Source organism: Glycine max, chromosome 7 (genome assembly GCF_000004515.6).
Source record: "Glycine max cultivar Williams 82 chromosome 7, Glycine_max_v4.0, whole genome shotgun sequence".
NCBI classification, from domain to species: domain Eukaryota; kingdom Viridiplantae; phylum Streptophyta; class Magnoliopsida; order Fabales; family Fabaceae; genus Glycine; species Glycine max.
In genome coordinates this window covers 37,274,167-37,295,008 of record NC_038243.2, presented here as the reverse complement: position 1 = coordinate 37,295,008, position 20,842 = coordinate 37,274,167, and the positions used below count along the sequence as shown (strand labels likewise).

The 20,842-nt window shown below is 31.2% G+C and overlaps 1 protein-coding gene across 1 annotated transcript; it reads left to right on the top strand.

The window, feature by feature from the left end:
* The first annotated feature begins 10,162 nt into the window (after positions 1–10,162).
* Positions 10,163–12,941, top strand: LOC100793818 (protein E6). Its single transcript, XM_003529300.5, has one exon. It carries the CDS (start codon positions 11,567–11,569, stop codon positions 12,692–12,694), a length of 1,128 nt encoding a protein of 375 aa, XP_003529348.3. The 5' UTR covers positions 10,163–11,566; the 3' UTR covers positions 12,695–12,941.
* The last annotated feature ends 7,901 nt before the right edge of the window (positions 12,942–20,842 follow it).

Genomic DNA, 20,842 nt, shown 5'->3' with positions numbered 1-20,842 from the left:
ACGTCTAGGACCTTTTGCGCTTTTCCTCAAAGAGTGTGGAATTGTTCCGCAATACACTATGCCGGGCAAACCTAGCATGAATGGTGTAGCAGAACGAAGAAACTAAACTCTTAAGGATATGGTGAGAAGTATGATTAGTCATTCCTCTTTGCCAGAGTCACTTTGGGGAGAAGCCTTAAAGACCGCAGTTTACATCCTTAATAGGGTGTCAAGTAAAGCATTTAACAAAACCCCTTATGAACTTTGGATTGGTAAAAGGCCAAGCATTAAACATTTGCACATTTGGGGTTGTCCGACTGAGGCATGGCCTTATAGGCCGCATGAAAGAAAGCTGGACTCAAGAATAATTAGCTGTTATTTTGTTGGCTATGTTGAACGCTCTCGAGGCTATAAATTTTACAATCCCACCTTAAGATCCTTTTTCGAGACGGGAAATGCGAAATTTCTTGAAGAAGTTGAGTTTGGGAAGGAAGAGAACATAAGGAATGTTGTCTTTGAGGAAGAACCTGTTATTTACAGTGATCAAGTCCTCGTACCTATTACTGTTCAAGAGACAACTCCAGTAATAGAAGACAATGTTCAAACTATTGACATTGTTCCAAAACAAAACAACAATGAGGTTCTCCCTCAAATACCTTTAGAGCAACCTCAAGAAGTTCCATTAAGGAGATCCATTAGAGAGAGGAGAAGTGCAATCTCAAATGATTATATTATATTTCTCCAAGAACATGAGGATGACGTTGGTTTAACAGAGGATGATCCAATCAACTTCTGTCAAGCTATGCCCAGTTCTAATTCTCAAAAATGAATTGACGCCATGAAGGATGAGATGAAGTCTATGAAAGACAATGAAGTTTGGGATCTAGTCAAATTGCCCGAAGGTGTGAAACCTATTAGTTATAAATGGATATTTAAAACCAAGAAGGATTCAAAGGGTAATATCGAGAGATATAAGGCTCGTCTAATTGCTAAAGGCTTTACTCAGAAGGAAGGCATTGACTATAAAGAAACCTTTTCTCTAGTATCTTCAAAGGATTCTTTTAGAACTATAATGACACTGGTAGCTCATTTTGACTTAGAGCTACATCAAATGGATGTCAAGGCTGTGTTTCTAAATGGTGACATTGAAGAAACGATTTATATGGTGCAACCAGAAAACTTTGTGTTAGGTGACTCAAAGTCCATGGTATGCAAACTAAAGAAATCCATCTATGGTCTCAAACAAGCTTCCCGTCAATGGTATTACAAGTTCCATCAAGTCATTACCTCATATGGTTTCGAGGCAAATGTAGTTGATGATTGTGTATATCATAAGTTCAGTGGGAGTAAATACATATTCTAGGTATTATATGTCGATGATATATTGCTTGCTAGCAGAGATATAGACTTCTTACAAGAGACCAAGAGATTTCTAACAAAAAAAATTGAAATGAAAGATCTTGGGAAAGCTTCACTTATGTTAGGTATTAAGATACTACGAGATTGCTCTCAAGGTATCCTAAGGTTGTCACAAGAGAGTTATATCGATAAAGTACTTGATAGATTCGGCATGAAAGACAGTAAACCATGAGATACCCCAATAGCTAAATGAGACAAATTCAATCTCAAACAATGCCCCAATAATGACCTTGAAAGAACTGAGATGCAGAAGATTCCCTATGCGTCAGCAGTATGAAGTCTGATGTATGCTCAAGTTTATACTCGTCCCAACATAGCATTTGTCGTAGGAGTTCTAGGCAGATACTTGAGTAATCTAGGATTGCAGCATTGGAAGGCAGTGAAATGTGTAATGTGTTACTTGAAGAGAACAAAAGGCTACATGCTCACTTATCAGAAATATGACAATTTGGAGATTATCGAATATTCAGACTCTGATTTTGCTGGATGTCAAGACAGCAAACGCTTCACTTCTATATACATATATATGTTGGCTGGAGGAGCTATCTCTTGGAAGTCTGCTAAATAGACTCTTGTAGCTTCTTCAACCATGACTGTGGAATTCATTGCTTGTTTTAAGGCATCTAATCACGGGATATGACTGCGAAATTTTGTCACTAGTTTGCGTGTGGTCGATGGCATTGAAAGACCATTGAAAATTTATTGTGACAATAACTTTGCAGTTCTTTAATCCAACAACAATAGGAGTACAACCAAGTCAAAATTCATTGACATCAAGTTTCTGGTTGTGAAGGAAAGAGTTTAGAATAGGCAGATTTCCAAAGAACATATAGGGACTGATTCCATGCTAGCTGACCCACTTACTAAAGGTTTGGTACCTAGAGTTTTTCATGAGCACACTGCTCATATGGGTATAGTTTTTAACAGTACCTTAGTTTAGTGAGAGTCTCATTTATATTTTATATCTTATGTTTTCCAGATATTTGTATTGTTTGGATTTTCTGCAGAAATAAAGTTGATATTTCTCATTCTATTTTGAGCTTGTTTTGTATGCAATATTTGTATTGATCTCTATAAAGAATAAAGTTTGGAATAGTTGAAAATAAACACGATTAAGATCATATTATATGTAATTTCCATGCCGCTTATCCATATTTGATCTCTGTCATCAAGTATGAGTAACAGTGGTGATTGTTGTGGCTTAGTCACGCTAAATTGTGATAAAAACTGAGTGATTTCCTGTTGCTATATGAGATAGATCAAATTGCATAAAAGAAATCTAAAAGTAAATAACATACGGTTGCGCACCTAAAGAATTTTGTGATATAAATGTCTAAGGTTAATATGAAGTCTAAGTGGGAGATTGTTAGGAATTTTATAATTTCTAATTAATTAATATGGATTACATATTATATTATAACATTTATATTAATTATTTACATTTAGATGGGTTCAATATAAAGTGATCTAATTCAATGAGCTCATTAGACTGCCAACAGAAAATTGATATGAGCTTAATGAGTGAAAACCAGTTTGGCCCATTAAGGGATAATGAGAATCCTAATAAGTTAAAACCTAAGACATGATTATGGTCCCCAATACACCAAATCAAGAAATAATTTCTCATTTCCTCATTTGAAGAGAAAAGGAAGGTCCCATAAGGAAGAAGGTGATTTGGTTGAGGAAGGTCATTAAACCAATTGTTCGTGATCGCTGTAGGATTTCGTTATGTGTTGATCAAGCTCTATAAATTCAGATATCCCTTAAAACCTCTTGATAATCTGATATACCGTGTTTTGGTGCTCATTTGATATTTTACAAGGTTAATTAAAAATTCCAACACCTATATGATACTCGCATGTGAGACAAGTCCTTTTGCAAATGAGTTATCTTCACAATAAATATAACCCACAACGAAGTTCATTGATTTGGTGAGCCAAACTGCATTTTTCCACAATCTACCATGTGACTATCTTGACATCCTTAAAGGCTAGGACCACTAATTGAGAATCGCATTCCAACCATAGATTCTTGCAACCCTTATAGGCTATTTCAATAGCTTTGGCAGCAGCCAAAAGCTCTGCATATAAATACCTTCACATCCGGCCATGCCAGGGGACCCTTTATCATACCCATCCGTGTTGCATTTCACCCACCAAAAAATTGGAGGCTTCCAAGAGACTTGTTTGATGATGGGGGTTTTCCTAGGATGACAGTTGACATTAAACGCTTTCAGCTTGTTGAATTCCTCAATGGTTGGTAATTGTTGTCATCTTCACATCATTAAGTTGCTGGGAGCATTTAACCTGCATAAAATCTAAGATAGCCAAAATAGAAGATCTGTCCAGGCAACATTGGAGTTTAGAATCCAACTTTGGGAAACAAAATTGCATCTAAGAAATAAATGGTCAGATGTTTCCACGATCTATAACAAATAAGTTTACACTTTAGTAACCTTACATTAGAATGAATTTTTGTGTAAAATTCTTAAATCTGTATAATGTTGTGGGATACAAAAATTTAAGATAAACAATTTATTTAAGTAATCATACGTTATAGAATCAATAAGATTTAACATATTTGATAGATTGTTGTGTTTTTTAAATATGTTAGACATTTCCTAATATGTTATAAAAAATATTTTGCTAAAAATATTTTCACATAATTCATTCTAAATTTGTTAAGATTTAAGGACGATTGTTGAATAGGCGAAATGGGTGTTGATTACTTGAGAGACAAACAATGTGAATTCATTCTAACAAAAGTTTTTGGGTGAGTGCTCCAACAAAAGTTTTGACAAAAAGAATTTCAATTAAATAATATTATCCTATTAAATTAAATGCAAACTTTCATACCTTAAAATAAAATATTGTATCTCTGCATGCCTCCTTGTCAAAGTCTTGTGAAATGAGAGGGAGCGGAGGAGTACTTCCTCTTTGACTTCACCTTCTCTTCCACCGGCCTTCATATGTTTTTTTTTTTCTTTTTATAATTCATTCCATTTGGAAAGATCGCAGAAAGTAATCAAAGTTCCGCCAATTGCGCATTCTACTTCTCTTCATCCTAGAAGAATAAAGGGTAAATTAAAAGAAAAATGCTAACAAGTCTCTTAAGAATAAAAATACTGATTAAGAAATTTAAAATAAAATTATTTTTTATTAAGAGACGAAAAATTATGTTATTTATGATTTTTTTTCTCTTATATAATTTATATAATAAATATTTTTCATTTTAATTCTTAAACTAATACCTAAAAATAATAGTTAATAATACTAAAAAAACAAAATTAAGGAAAAGAGATAAGCTTATGTTGCACTCTGAAGTGAATTCCTCCACATCAAACTACTACATTAATTTTCCACTACGAAAGATAATAACACTCAAAATAAAAATAAAAATAAAAACACACATCTGTACTGCATGGGGCGCACATTCAATCCTTGTTACCTGATTTTATGCTGATTTATTGCTTGCAACATTTCGATGTGTCATTTTATGATTTCATATATTTTTAAAAGAAACCAAGGGCGTTGGACAGTGGCCGCCAAGTTGATCCGTAAGGTGCAGAGTGTGGTAGTGTGTACATGGGTACTCAATGAAAGGTCTCTGTCTTGAATCTTTGCAAAAAATAAATAAATAATAATTCTTAAAAAGGGAGTGAATACAAGTCTCCTCAGGTTTACCTCCTCAAAAAAGAACCTATGGACAAGATAAAAAAAAAAGTTTAATGAAAAAATAACGTACTTCAAATCACTCTTATATGATATGAAAAAAAAATGCCAGGTGAATTTTCTTTTGTCACTCTTTTAGAAAGAATAATTTGTCATATATGTTCATTACAAGAGACTGGAATTTCCTACATGATTACGCGAAAATAAAGTTAGTTTAATTAATTGAATATTGTTTTTATTGATAATAAAGAAATATTAATTAAAATTCTAAAAATTTTAGTTTTGAAATTAATTTAATTTATAGGAAAAAACTATAGTAATTTACAAATGCCTTGTTACACTTAATTTTTATTGAATCTTTTATGGAATAATTAAGAGAAAAATGTTGATTTCATTTAATAAGACGGGGTAAAATTGTATGTTGTTTAGGCCTATGTAATGGTTCTCTCATATATACTAGTAGCCCCAATATATTATTGTCACCCTATCAAGTAACATTGGAGTATCATGTGTCTCCATTCCTACCCTTATTCATATATTTAGAGTGTGTTTGGATGAGGTGAGAAATTTTAAATTCTAAAAATTTTAAATACTTTAATTAAAATTCTTTTATTTTTAAAATTTTATGTTTGGATAAAAAAAATTAAAATTCTGAGGGTGAAAGAAAATGAATGTAAAGAGAAAAAAATATATGGTTAGTGTACTTCCAAAGAGAAAAATATTGATGTGGCATGGAGAGTCGTAGGGGAATTGGAACACGATGACGTACATCACTATACCCGACCACAACATTCAGTCAATGACACAAGGCATGACTCAAGTCCTCTGCGCCGGTGAGCACCTTTGTCATGTCATGGGTAGCGACGACTGCTCCCCTAACTGATGAGTGCAGTTCTACGTGTCCCCTATGCTCACACCCGATCCATGCTCTGCGAGCTCAGACGATGTTTTTTAAAGAAGAAGATCATCGGTATGAGGGAAGAATTGTGAGTTCGAGAAAAGTTTTTTGAAAACATTCAGGTGAAAGAGAGATGAAGGTTATAAAGAAAATACACGAACGTTTTGAAAGATTCTTCTATCAAGAAGAAAATTTCAATTTCTCACCTTTTAGAAGGAAATTGAAATTTCACATTTTTAAGTTGTTTAAAATTCTGTTTTAAAATTCTAAAAATTTAAATTCTTTATAAAAAAAATCCAAACAATGAATTTAGATTACAAAAATTTAAATTTTCTAATAAATTACTTTTCTCATTTAAAATTTTCTATCCAACACACTCTTTATGCGTGTTCTTACAATTCTTTATAGGTGTAAGTAATTTTGTTTATGGAAGCGTTGATTACCCAACAACATCTACTAAGCATTGATGATGCCATAATTATGTACAAGATTGTCACTCATAAAGTTAATGCTAGTGTAATTGCGACAACCAAAATGAGTTGATGCAATGACATGTGCAACCATTAAAAAAATATTGTTGTCATTAATGGTGTCATTATTAATGAGATTACAAAAATTTAAATTCTCTAATAAATTACTTTCCTCTGTTAAAATTCTCTATCCAAACACACTCTTAAAAAAATGGCAAGAAACTTCCTTTATATGGTATTGTGTCGAAATTAGTTCATGAGAAAGTTCACTCATATATATATATATATATATATATATATATATATCAATATTTTTTATCTAACACTTAATAAAGATGTTATTAAAAATCTTTGACAATATTAAAAAAATATCGTCAAATTATGAATAAATATTACTAATATATTTTTGTAATATTTATTGGATGTTGTGTATAACTCATGTTACTAAAGCCTAAAAATATCACAAAAAGATTTTAGTAGCATGTAAATACATACAACATTTAATAAAATGTCACAAAAATATATTAATAACATTTATTCATAATTTGATAATATTTTTTTTAATGTTACCAAAGGCATTTAAGAATATTTTTTATTAAGTATTAAACAAAAAAATATTGCTAAAAGTAGTATACGTAATAATAGTAGTGGCTGTATCTCTTTAGTTGGGTTCATCTAAATAGATTTTATTAGTTGGAGTACAAATTAACTTCATATTGAGATTATCCACTCAAAATTTACTACATAAAAGTTAATTACTTTTTTTCATGAAATTGTTTGTTTTCGTATAATTTATCAAATAAAGGATTCATTACAACAACTTAAATTATAAAAAAGTGACGGCTAAAAGTGATCACTTATGTTAAAAACTAATAGTTAATATTGTAAAATATGAATCTACTTTTTATCAATTAAGAAGAATTGAATATACATTCTTGTAAAATATGAATCTATTTTTTATGAATTAAATCCATATCAATTCATAACTCATAAAATTTATGAGTCACAATAATGAAGGAGAAAAATTTGAAACCTGATTGCAATTATCTTGTCAATTGCATTACCCTGTATTGAAAGAGATGTATCAAACTTTGCTAAGCCGATGCTGTTTTCTTTCCTCATCTGGCACAGGATTTAACTTTGTAACCAATTTACCCTTTTCTTTTTTTGTGGTGGGCTTTAGACTAGTCAAGTAGTTGAACTTTAATCTCTTTTCCTTTTATTTTTCCTCTTCTTTTTTTTTTTTGGATGAATTGAACTTTACACTTTTACTTTATAAAATCATCGACAAGGATGATTATAGGTACACCCTCTCCCTCTCTTGGGGGGTCATGACCAAGAGAAAAATAGATCTTTGGGGTAGGCAGGCACGGTTCAACACACGAATATGACATGGAAGTTTCTCCTTTTAGATTGTTCTTCCCTCTGATTTCCACTTTGTGCGCCTCTCTGGCTTAAGATAGTTTATCCTTGTTTCTTTTATTACCTCTATTTTTTGGTAATTTCTTTTATTACCTTTTTATCTAAGTACTGAGTAGTAACTATGAGTTTAATGGGAACACATCTATAAAATAATTTTATAATTTTACATTATTACTCAATCATAAATTACAGCATGATTCTTAAAATAAAAAAAAATTATTATAAGGTTTAAACCTATGACTTCATGCATACTACTCCAAACTCTTCCTGTTAAACCCACCACCATAGAGGTTACATGAGGAAAAAGTGGCTAGAAAAAAGATATGATTTCTCCCATTAAAAAACAAATAAATTCAGGTTTAGATTTCATTTTCTTCAATTCAAACTTGAAATTTCCAACCAGAACATGCAAGATCCTCTAGGCAACCTACTCAGATTTTTCTTTTCCCATTTTGACTACTGCAACCAAATCAGTTAGAAGCTGATCCCAAACTTACATACCCTTTTTATGACAAGAATCGAAAATTTAGTAGCATCATCATATTCACCCTCCCTAATTTTTTTCACGTGGCCGACCTGTTGACATCAACTCATCAAGGAAGCATGGACTCTTCCAAACGGTGACTGTGTCATGAAAAACTGAAAATAATTGCATTTGGTGCACACATAATATCCATGAATACTTTGAATACTCTTAATTTTAATTAATAATTTTTATTTTTAAAACATCTATACAATGTAATCGAAAATATCTCAAGCTTGTTGAATTAAGTGAAACTGATTCAATCTCCTTAAACAAACTCTTGAGATTGAACTTTTTGAAGAAATTCAAACTGACAAAAATTAATCATAAGTAAAATTAATTATATTATATAATGATATGATATGATGGTGACCTCAATTGAGAATATTTTAATAATTAAATAAATTATAACATATTTTATACTCATTTTAAAATATTAATTTTTCTTGTATTTTATACCTTGTGTTTTCTATTAATTGTATGCAACATCGCAACCATGTTTTATTTTTTATTTTTTTTTAAATTTATCACTCCATATTTGTGTCATATTGTGTCCGTGCTTCTTAGGTAGGCGTGCATGACACAAACAATTGCTTCCTAAAGAATTAAGGGGAGACAATGCATTTTAATGGAAATTTTTCATTGACAGAAATTATGTCAATATTCGATTGATCAACATATATTTCAGTGCTGAAGTCCTCCTCTTTGAGGGCATATGCTTGAAATTCTTTAGCCTAAACCACAGTCTTCAGTTTCTTTGTCCTTTTTTTATGCTTATCAAAGTCTTATTTTCACTAATTGAAAAATTAAGGTTTAAGGAGCAGTAATATTGTTTTATTAAAAACATAGACAAAAAGAAATGCAAGTCAAACTTAGTTCCTACCCTGAACTAACTTCATGTTCCAAGGAATTGAGAGTGACTAACGGAGGGATGCACTTTCACAAAAGGGCACTTAGTAAACGCGTTCGTAAGGATCATGAGTCATCACTCATCACTCATCACTCATGTGTGTAGTAAAAGGGTTAGGTGCAGTCCATAATCTAGACAAAGCATAGAGGGGCACATGGTGTGTGCACCATATGCCATTATTTTCAGTTTTTGATGACCCACCCACTCCACAATTCACGCATAATTACTCGGCCAGGCCTTCCTCCTCTTAATTGGTCTGGTTTTCCATACTACCCTTGTGCCCTAATCATCGTCCAAGCTTCAACTTTTTCATAACACCATCATCTGCCCCACCATTTAAATAAGTCATACTTAAGTTCCAACTATCGGTAGTAATCTACATTGGGATTTTCTTTGGCAGGATTATTGGGACATGTTTCTATCAATAGGTTAAGTTTATGGTGCTATTTGAACTAGGGTAACAATCAGTGTGACGGATTTTGGGTTAGTCCAATGAGCAATTTTTTGTACATCAATGTTATTTAGTACAAAACAGAGTAGCACAAAAAGTGTACGAATTAAAATCAAACAGACAAACACTAGAAGACAATGTGATCATTCAAGAAAGATAATTGAATAAAATTGCCATTTAATATAAATAAAATAGGTCTTGTTGCAGCAATTTCTTGCGTCTAATTTTTGTTACATAAAGTCCTATGATACTTATCATGGATTTAATAGATATACATAGTCAATAAAAATGTTTTTACGTTGTCATTTAATTAGAATTATTTACTTTTTTTTATCTTATTCTTTTATTCAATTTGATATTTTATCTTTTAAAAAATCTATTTTAATCTTTTATCTTGATTAAAAGATTCAAAATAATCATTTGGTTAAATTTAATATTAACGCCGTAAACATTCATTCTCTTCTTCGTTCCCTCTGTCCACTCCCACCCCTATGATTCCCCAACCTCGTTCTCTTCGTCACCAACGCCGACAAGGATTTCTCGAACTTCTTCCTTCTCCGGATACACTACACCTCAGTAACGCGGATCTGCGAGGAGGTCGACGAACGAGATGTACTTGTTTACCTTTCGACCTTGCCCTCTATGAGCGAATTAGCAATTTGCGTGTCCACCACGTTGTTCAACTTGATGTTGAACTGAAAGCACAACGCCTCCTTGTCGCGTTTGCAATCGTGAATCAATGACCAACTTCGACTCAATTTGTGATTTGGGGTTGTGATTTGTGATTTGAATTGGGATTTGTAATTTAGGGTTCTTGATTTGTGATTTGAGGTTATGATTTGTGATTTAGGGTTCTTGATTTGTGATTTGAGGTTATGATTTGTGATTGGGGGTGGATTATGATTTAAGATTATTGATTTGTGGTTCTTGACTTATTTTGAGTTATGCTATTATTCTGGGTTCTGGATTATTTTTTTCATCTGGTTCGTGGGTCTCCTTGCCTTTGCTGAATGAAGATGTTTAGAGAAAAAAAAATTGTGTTTTGTGACGATTTTATCTTAAAAGAACTACTTTTAACCTTTTAATTAAAGTAAAGTTTAAAATGAATTTTTTAAAAGATAAAATATCAAGTTGAATAAAAAAAATTAAGATAAGGAATGAAATAGATCATTTGATCAATAATTCTTAAGATAATTATTTTCATTAGAAATAATCCTGTTAGCGCGTTAGTCTGTTTGGATTGTGTAACCAGAATTTTATTTTATGCTAGCTAATATATGAACTCGGGGTATTATTATAACAGTTTCTGATTCAATGACAACAATTTTTTTCTGTTCTACATTTATTATTTATTTCACTTTTTAGCTGCATTTGTACATTCTATGGTGCTTCTATAATCAATCATGGGTTTGCTTAGAAGTAACGAAATAGGATACAGTTAATTAAATGTTGAGCTCAACTTGGATAAGGTTAACAAGAAAGCTAGGATTTTTTTGCAGAACAAGATTTGCAATTCATAATGATGATGCTTTGCATAAAGAAAATAAGCAGAGTACTCACACTCCTCAGTCCGGCCAAGAGTAATATAATATGACTAACCATGGAAAAAAAAAAGGCCCATTTCAATCACCTAAAGTTCCCTGTGCGGGGACCACAATCATCACAAAACCCTCCTCTCACAGTCTCACTAGATGAGTGGAAAAATTGAGAGTGGAGAAAAGAAAAAAAAAGTTCAAGCCCCTCTATATAAAGAAACTTAGACAATCAAAGCCACTCATCGGTATACATTGTCCTCTCCATCTTCCTCTCTTTCACACTCACCTATGGCTCCCATCTCAAAACTCATTCCTTTCCTATTCTTAACAACCCTTTTAGTGTCTCTCCAAGTTAATGCCAGAGACAGCCAATTCTTCAGCAAAGTCACCCCTCTCAACAACAACATTAAAGAGACTGAGGTTCCCAAAAATGAAGGCCAAGTAAACAAGCCAGAACAACAACCAGTTTTCACCCCAGAAACAGAAAACAGCTATGGTCTATATGGTCATGAGACTGGTCTGCACCCTCCCACCACTACAATAACTAATGCTGCTCCCTACACCACCGCCACCACCTACAAGCCATACAAAACTACCACAGCTGAAGAGGACACTGCCAAGTACTCCAACAACAACAACTTCTACAACTTCAAGAAGGATGCCTACAACACCAACCAAAATGAATTGAGTGAAACAACAAGACTCACAGGCACTTCTTACACCAATAACAACAACGATGGCAACAACAACAATTACTTCTACAACGGCAAGGATGCTTTTGGTAAGCAGAATGAATTGAGTGACACAAAGTACACTGAAGTAGGATACAACAATATGGAAAATCAGAACAGCAACAGCAACTACTTCTACAACGGCAAGGATGCTTTTGGTAAGCAGAATGAATTGAGTGACACAAAGCACACTGAAGGGGGATACAACAACATGGAAAATCAGAACAACAACAACAACTACTTCTACAACAGCAAGGATGCTTTCGGTAAGCAAAATGAATTGAGTGACACAAAGTACACTGAAGGAGGATACAACTCCATGGAGAATCAGAACAACAACAAATATTACTACAACAACGACAATACTGCCAATGGGAAGTACTTCTACAACAACAATGATGCTGCCAACAACAGGTACTACAAAACCAAAGCTGTCAACAACAATTACAATGATGAGAGGCAGGGTTTGAGTGACACGAGGTTTATGGAGGGTGGAAAATACTTCTATGACGTTAACTCTGAGAAGTACAACCATCCAACACAATATGGAGGCTCAACCAGAGGAATGAACTCAGAGAACTGGTCCAACAACAGGGGTTACTTTGGCAACAACAATGTGAACTCCATGGAAGGTTACCAGAATCAGGAGGAGTTTGAAGATGACCAAGAGGACTTCGAGCCTTGAGCTTGAATCATCATTATAACAGTGAAGAGTTCATTTTGCTTTTGCTTTGGAGTGTTCACAGTGGGTGATCGATGTTTTATTGTGCTTTACATTATAAGTTACAAAAAATGTTAAAAGGTAGTAGGATAATTTATTGAGGGGTTTTACTTAGTGGTAATCTTATTAAATCTTGCTTTTGGAATTGCACAGTCTATGTAATGATGTGAAAATATGGCATGAAGTATCAAAGCATATGTGGCTTTTGCTATCTAGCATCGACATGTTGTAGTTTCACGCTTTTTCACTAAAAAAGAACAATATTCTGGTTGTTTTTCTCTTTAAACCAGCGCAATCTGAGGATTAAGGAGAAGAAAAAGGGAAGCATAGACAAAAGAAAAAAAACACAATTTTCTAGTTTTAAATCCCCATTGGTGGTCCATCTGGCCTTACCTACCAACATAGATGATCATAGATACCATTTTCAAAACAGTGTGAGGGAGCACCACATTATTGAAGTTGAGTGATAAACATCTTTTTTGTTATACCTTCCCTTTTGCACCAAAATGGACAAAATGAAGTCAATGATTAGCAATGAGTAACATATTGTAATTCAAACAGCTAAATCACTCTCCATTAGATACTGATATGATAATCTGATAACACCATCGGCTAAATAACAAATACTAATTCATCAAAAAGTTTTCGTATATGACAAAGTTTAGAGTACCAATCTTCTTATCAAGGTTCTTTTCCATTTTAATTAAAAAAACTCAAGGTTAATTGGAGTAATATCTATTTTGGTATTCAGCAATAGCCTATACAAGCTGCCTAGAATCGACACTTGTAGGTTCCATGCCAATGATGTTGAGCAAGATTAGAGCTTCCTCATGAAATTATATGCCGTTCACAGTTTCTTGGTGGATAAGTAATGCACTGTAGTTTTAGTCAATGGCATCTATATCTGCTTCCTCCAAGACCTTTGATACACCCTTTTTTACCAAAATCATTTAATGGGACAAAAAATTCTTCAACAAGTATTTTTCTTTTCATGAGACTCATCCAATGTTATCAGAACCCATCATCGATGAGAAAATCTTATTTAAGGTGAATCAATCTATTGTCACTTGAAGCAATGGGCAATGGTAACGGACTATGATTTGTTATCATAATAAAAATGAATAAATAAAAAATTAATATAATTATATTTAGATAAATTTCTCTACAAGTATATATAAGAAGAGAAAATAAAAAATTAAAATGAATTAAACTTCTTGCATAAGTTAAAATTAACTTATGTGCTCAATTATTATAGAAACTTTTTTTTAATCTAATTTCTCTAAAAATTAAGGTGCATAAAATTGATTCTAGTTTATGAAGAAGCTCAATGCATTTTGTCCTTTTGTTTTTGTTTAAAATCCTATAGGTAGTTGAGAAATGCTATCAACATACTCTAGATATACTTTTTTGGACAATATCTGTTATTGATTCAAATTTATTGAAAATCATAAAAGTTTGTGAATCCCACATGATATTTAATGAATTCTTTTTTCTAATTTTATAATTTTCAATAAATTCTAATCAATAAAAAAATTAATTAGAAAAATATGTTAAAATAAGATCTTCCTACATGCGTTCTAGTAGTTATAGATAGGTTATTCAAACACAACCTAAATTGATTGATTCACTCATGTGTTCAATGGTAGCTTCTCAGAGATAGAAAACAGTGAAGGAACCCTATGCCACACTCTTTAGACATAAATCTAGACCCATTTCTGTCGAGTTGTTGTGAATTTGGCTTTCCCGGTTGTGCCCAAATCAAGAGAAAGAGCTACCATATTAATTATTATTTGGTTTGGTCTGCAGAGGCATAATAAATGGAGTAATTGCTTGTTCAACCTTGTCAATTACGCTTTCTTTCCTCCATGATTGACGGTCTAGCAATAAAAAAAAAAAAAAAAAGTGTTTGTGTTAGTTTGCACTTTATTTTTAAAGTAAAGGTCGTTACGAATTTAATATTTAAAACTTGGCCGGAGAAAAACTACTGCATTTGGCTCTTGCTAGACTCGTTAAATAATTGGAACAAATTTTGCTCACCACTTAGAGCACACTAGGAAGCAAGTAAAAAAGTCTGAGCTATTTTGCCTATACAGTTTAGAACTGTACAAGTCAATACGATTTCGTGTTAACAAGTGTATGCCTTTACTTAGAATATGGCATCTCAATGGACCGTGGAATAATAAGGATAGCATTTTTTTATAATATTTTTCACCTTTTTTTTCATTTTTTCTCTTTTTATTTCTATCTTCCTTTTACCTCCTACACTGAAAAGTGAATTGTACATCTGTCATATATATATATATATATATATATATATATATATCATTTTCTCAACTCATTTGAGACACGTGAGGGGGATAATCATACATATATCGGTGACGGATGTAGAATTGGAGGTCAGGGGATAGTCTATTTTTAAAAAATCTAGCATAATGAGATACTGAATTCAAATACATAAAATTAAAAGGTATAAAATATAAATTTTAAGGTAAGTATTTATGATTTTATTAAAACAAAAGAGTGTATTTACCTTCACATGAGAATAAGTAAGGAAAGAATAAGTGAGAAGGTTCAAACATATAAAATTAAGAAGGTAAAATATAAAATGTTAAGATAAATATATATAACTTTCATAAAATGAGGAAATACATTTCTCTATCCTCACTCAAGAGTATGTCCACCAAGCAGATGGTGTTAGGAAGTATGGTTGTTGAAATCGATATCTTACTAAGATTGGAAGGGAATAAAAAATCAAAACTCGAGGATACTAACTCCAATGATAAAATGTTATATTTCCTTATCTAAAATACATTTATATAATATATAATTTTTATTTAAGTAAAATATGTTTGAGATTCCAATAAAATTTGAAAAGTATTAATTTTGTATTGATAAGAAAATTTTGTATTAATTTGATTTTTGTAAAAATAAAACATTTTTTTTCCAACTAACAAATTTAGTTAATTTCTCTCTCTACATTATCAAGGGCACTCAAAAGACACTAGAACTTATTGTTGTTTTATCTTTTCTCTTAATCTCATTAGAAAGTGTAAGAAAATTGTCAAGAACTAACAAAAAATTATAATTTTTGGAAGTGTTTAGCCGCAAAGAGATTATTTAATTTATTTTGGGTATTTTAGCACTCACAAATTATTTAATTCTTTTATAATCAAATTATATGTATAAGTTTATTAGCTGTGTTAGGTTACCACCTAATGGAGTTACAGTAAAAATATGTTTTATTTTTTATAGGAATCAGATTCGAAAAATTTTATGAGAACAAAATTAATAATCTTCAAATTTTATAGAGACCCAAACATATTTTATTTTTTTATTTTTATTATTCTTTTATTTGTTATATCATATATTGTGTTTTTTTAGTTTATCGTATTATTATATTATGTTATTTTTTAAATTTTAAATACATTTGTAATACTTTATAATTATTATTACTATTATTATTTAGTTTATTATATTATATGTTATGATTTACATTAAAAAACAAAAAAAAAAAATTGGACTCAAATTAAGGTCCAACAAATCAAATGAGAAAAAGAAAAAGGGACATGCTAGGTGCACCCAATAACATTGCTAGTGTACCCAGCAATTAGGTGAATGGGCAAAATTGCCCTTGTATTAAAAAAATAATTCCTTCTTTTGAAAGAAGGTTCTTCCGATATAACAATTTATTCTATCATAAGAACCTTCTTCTGGAGAAGTTACCGGAAGAACTTCTTCCGGTAATTTCTCCGGAAGAAGGTTCTTCCGGATGAACAATTTGTTCTACTGGAAGAACCTTCTTCCAGAAACTTTCCGGAAAAAAGGTTCTTCCGATAAAACACAAATTGTTCTTACGGAAGAAGAAATTATTTTTTTTAACGCAAGGACAATTTTGTCCATTCACCTAATTGCTGAGTGCCCCAGCAATCATGTCCCAAAGAAAAAACATTTGGGCTTAATTCTCTTGAAACCTGAGATCCATGGGTTTCTCTCCTAATAAATGCTAAGTGCCGCCAGCCACTGTAGTGAAAGTCCAAGAGCAAGTGCAACCCTAATTCCTTATGGCTGATTACCGAGAACGTAGATGGAAGAGAACTAGGAGACCGACGACTGCAATAACAGAGGTTGTTTGGTGACAACACTATGCCCAACGACGGCATGAAAGAGCCCCCTTGAAGCCAGTAAAATGCCGCTATTTGCTCGCTACAAAGCTCGAATGGGATTCCTGATCCCACACGCAAGTATTTGTTAATAGTGTGTGTTGTAGTGCTATAAGGCACAAGACATTATTTAATTGTTCATACGATGCATGGATGTGTTTCATTTTGGAGTTATGAAATATCAATTGTTGGTTTTAGAAATGTGAAAAAGCAATCAAAAGAACTAACTTAAATGGATTATTAAACGTTACTTTATTAAATATAATGTATTTAGTAAATTGAAGAAATGTAAAAACTATTAACTTTTCATGCGTGCAACTTCGGTCCCTGTTCGGCTCCGATTCGACATGTGTTTATTAAGACCAACTTCAACGGTTGGGCTGGCTATTTAATACTAGTAGCACATATTAGGGCCCTGCTATAAATCACCCTCCATTTGACTATTTAAACTCTTCAACTTTTTGCACTTTTTTTCTCAACAAAAATACTCCCATTGTTTCTGTTATATTTGCGGGGGAGTGAAATCAAAATACACAACAAAAATAAGTTCCAACTCTATTATTTTTTTTTATAAAAATAACACAACACAACAGATTTCGTTATGTTATTTTTTTTAATAATAGAAAAAAATAAGTTTCTATTGTGTTATTTTTTTTTTGGTAGCTGTGTTAAATTATTTTGATTTTTTTAAAATAAAACAATAAAAACTCGTTTCTGTGGTGTTAATATTAATCAACAGAGAACATATTTCCATCCAGGTATTTTTAACAAAATACCAAAAAGGTATTTTTGTCTTTCAACTTTGATGGGGGGTTTAAATAACAGGGCCACACATTAATTTGGTAAAGCTACTTGTTATGCTATGCTTGTGAGGGTTATTCTTCTTGCACCAGCCCAATTTCTTATACACCCAGCACATTTTTAATAATTCTAACTTTATCTTTTTTTACTTCTTCTTCTTTGTTCCTTTCTTTTTCCTTTTCTTCCTACTCCATTCACTTTCTTGGATGTTGGGTGAGCTCCTCCTTCTGTTGTGGTTAGTTTTTAACATCTGCGAATGATCTATGTATGTCATACGGATTGACAATTCGTATGAACGTATGGTCATACGGATTACCATTTTACATGCTTCATACGGAATTAAACACAGTCAACAACAAAAATCAGACTCATTGTCGACAACATAGCGGTGGAGGAGAAGACACTCACGAAGGAGGAGAAGAGACTCGCGGAGAAAACATGGATTGAATACAACACGAGGATAGGGAAAGACTCAAGGAGGAAGCACAGAGAAAGAGAAGAGACACGAGAAAAAAAGGTGCAAATATGAAAATTTGGTAGCAGAAAGGATGGGTAGCAGATGGTTTATATCAAATTTTAAGTGAAGGCCAAATTTAGTATTTCATATAATTTGCTAGATGTAGAAGAAAAATGATTCAGGAACAATATCCCTCCTTATGATATGTGATATCATTGTTCATTAAGCCCATTGTTATGGACCAAAAATGAAAATCCTAGTTACTACACTAACACGTAACAACACAGGGTCAACGCACACAAATAAAATTTAAAACAGGTAATATCACAATTGATCCGTGTGATTGGTATTAATGTAACAATATTTAATGTAATAGTATATGTTAACCCCAAAATTAACTAATTTATTAAATTAAAAATAGTGTATTATTTTAGATTATATAAGAGTAGCACAAAAGCTCAGAATGTAACAATATTTGATGCTTAGAATGCTCCACCAAGACCTTCTTAGGCTATTATTGTGTGAAGCTCCAAAGCCAAAACCCACCAATGTGAGACCTTGAGACTTCAAGTCCCAACAAAACATTGTTTTAAGCTGAAATAATTGTATGATAGTTGATTAATGTATCAAATGACAAATTTGTATTAAATTATTTTACATATATTAAGAAAAATAAATAAATGAATGAAAGAAAATATTAATTTTATCCACATTATTTTTTTTAAGAGCTCATCATTAATTGATTTTTAATTTTTTTTTGCTCATATCATTAATATTATAAGAAATATAAATAAAAAATAATCAATGTTAAATTAAAAAGTTAATAAAAGATAATTATTTTGGAACTTTTTCTTTCACGACGATTTTTTTTTTTGAAAGGCCAAAAATAAGTAATATTAATAGCAACAAAACCTCTCTCACAAGATGTGAAGAGATCAGCCAAATAGAAGGCAGCATACATCAAGGACCAGGTTGCTTGATAAAAAAGAAAGCAGTAAGAACTAAACCCCGTGGCTACACAGCATGCCCCACGGACCTTACAAGGAGAATAATTCCGACAGTGACCTTGTGACTCTCTATTATTATCTAGCATTTAGCTTCTCTGATATTCTTTTTCATTTTGTCTTTGTACTGTTTTATAAAAATAACACTATATGACCGTTATATTAATATTTAATAATAATATTTAATTTTACTATATAATTTTAAAATGACAGCACAAGGACAACACAAATAAAAGATAACAAAAAAGACAAATCTAATTATCTGGTAAAGGTTGATTGAAGATTATTTTGACTAGGATGAATTCAAGAAATCTTATAAATCCATGGTTGATTGAAGATTATTTTGACTAGGATGAATTCAAGAAATCTTATAAATCCATGGTTGATTTTTTTTCTTTTTTTATATTTATTTAAATGCCTAACTTTTAATAAATTCTAAATTTTATATTAAATAATGATAATGTTAATAATTATCATAATAACAACAAATACACAATCAATTGTACATAATTTTATACTATTTGCTGAATTGTCCATAAATGTAGTTTATCATTCGTTGTCATTGCTTCTACTCAACCATCTCATCTCATCTGTATGGAGTAAAATTAGTATCAATGTGATATAATTAAGAGCCCAAAAAGAGTGCGCAAAACGCGATATAAGACCTCGTTATCATAATAATTAAGATTAGTACTCCAGCAGGCACCATATACCAACCATAACCCATAATAAATGTTGTTGGATCCCATGGAATTAATGAAGAGAATCACAAGTCCACGTGGAACCATTTCAGTGGCAAAGTATAGGAACAACGTTTGGCTTTTGCATTTATGGTACGGAGTAGGGGTAACCCACGTCCTTGCCCAAAAAAGAAATCTATTGCAGAAATCAAATTTTATATAAAATTAAAATTATTAATTGAAAAACTAACGGTTAGAAATTGATTGATGATAAATAGTTTTTCAACTAATAAAAACTAACTGTTGAAAAGTGAATTTTAATAAAAACTAAAGCCAGAAATTTACTATAATAATTAGGAAAATAAAAGATAACCGAGGAGAAAAATATTTATTGTTCTTTATATTTTGATTAATTTAAAAAAGTTTGTCAAAATAATTTGATAATATTAAATCTAATGAAAATTTTAAAATTAAAATTAGTTATAAAGACATTAATTTATTCAATTTCTCTCTTCTCCTTTTTATCCTTTTCAATATTCTATTAATTTATCTCTTCATCTATGTTTCTCCTTTTATTCAATAATTTGTTTTAATTACTATACTTTTTATGCTTTTTACTTTTACTTTTAATTATTTTATCTTTTAATAAATAAAAATAATAATTCAGAATTAACTAAAAAGATTAAAATGTTTGGCAACTGAACATGTTTTTGTCGAAAAAAAATTATATAAACATATCCTTTTAAATTATTTTATGTTTATTAACTATAGTTAAATAAATAAATTTACTTAATAATTTTAATTTAATAAACTAGTTTAATCAATTTCAGTTAAAAAACAACTGTTTTTGTTCATAATTAACTTAAAATTTTTTAATTTATTTATTAAACTCTAATTAAGTTATCAATTATTTTGTTTTTAATTTAATTCACTAGTTTAATCATTTTCAATTAAAAAATAACTGTTTTAGTTCATAATTAACTTTTCAGTTTGATTTATTTATTAAACTT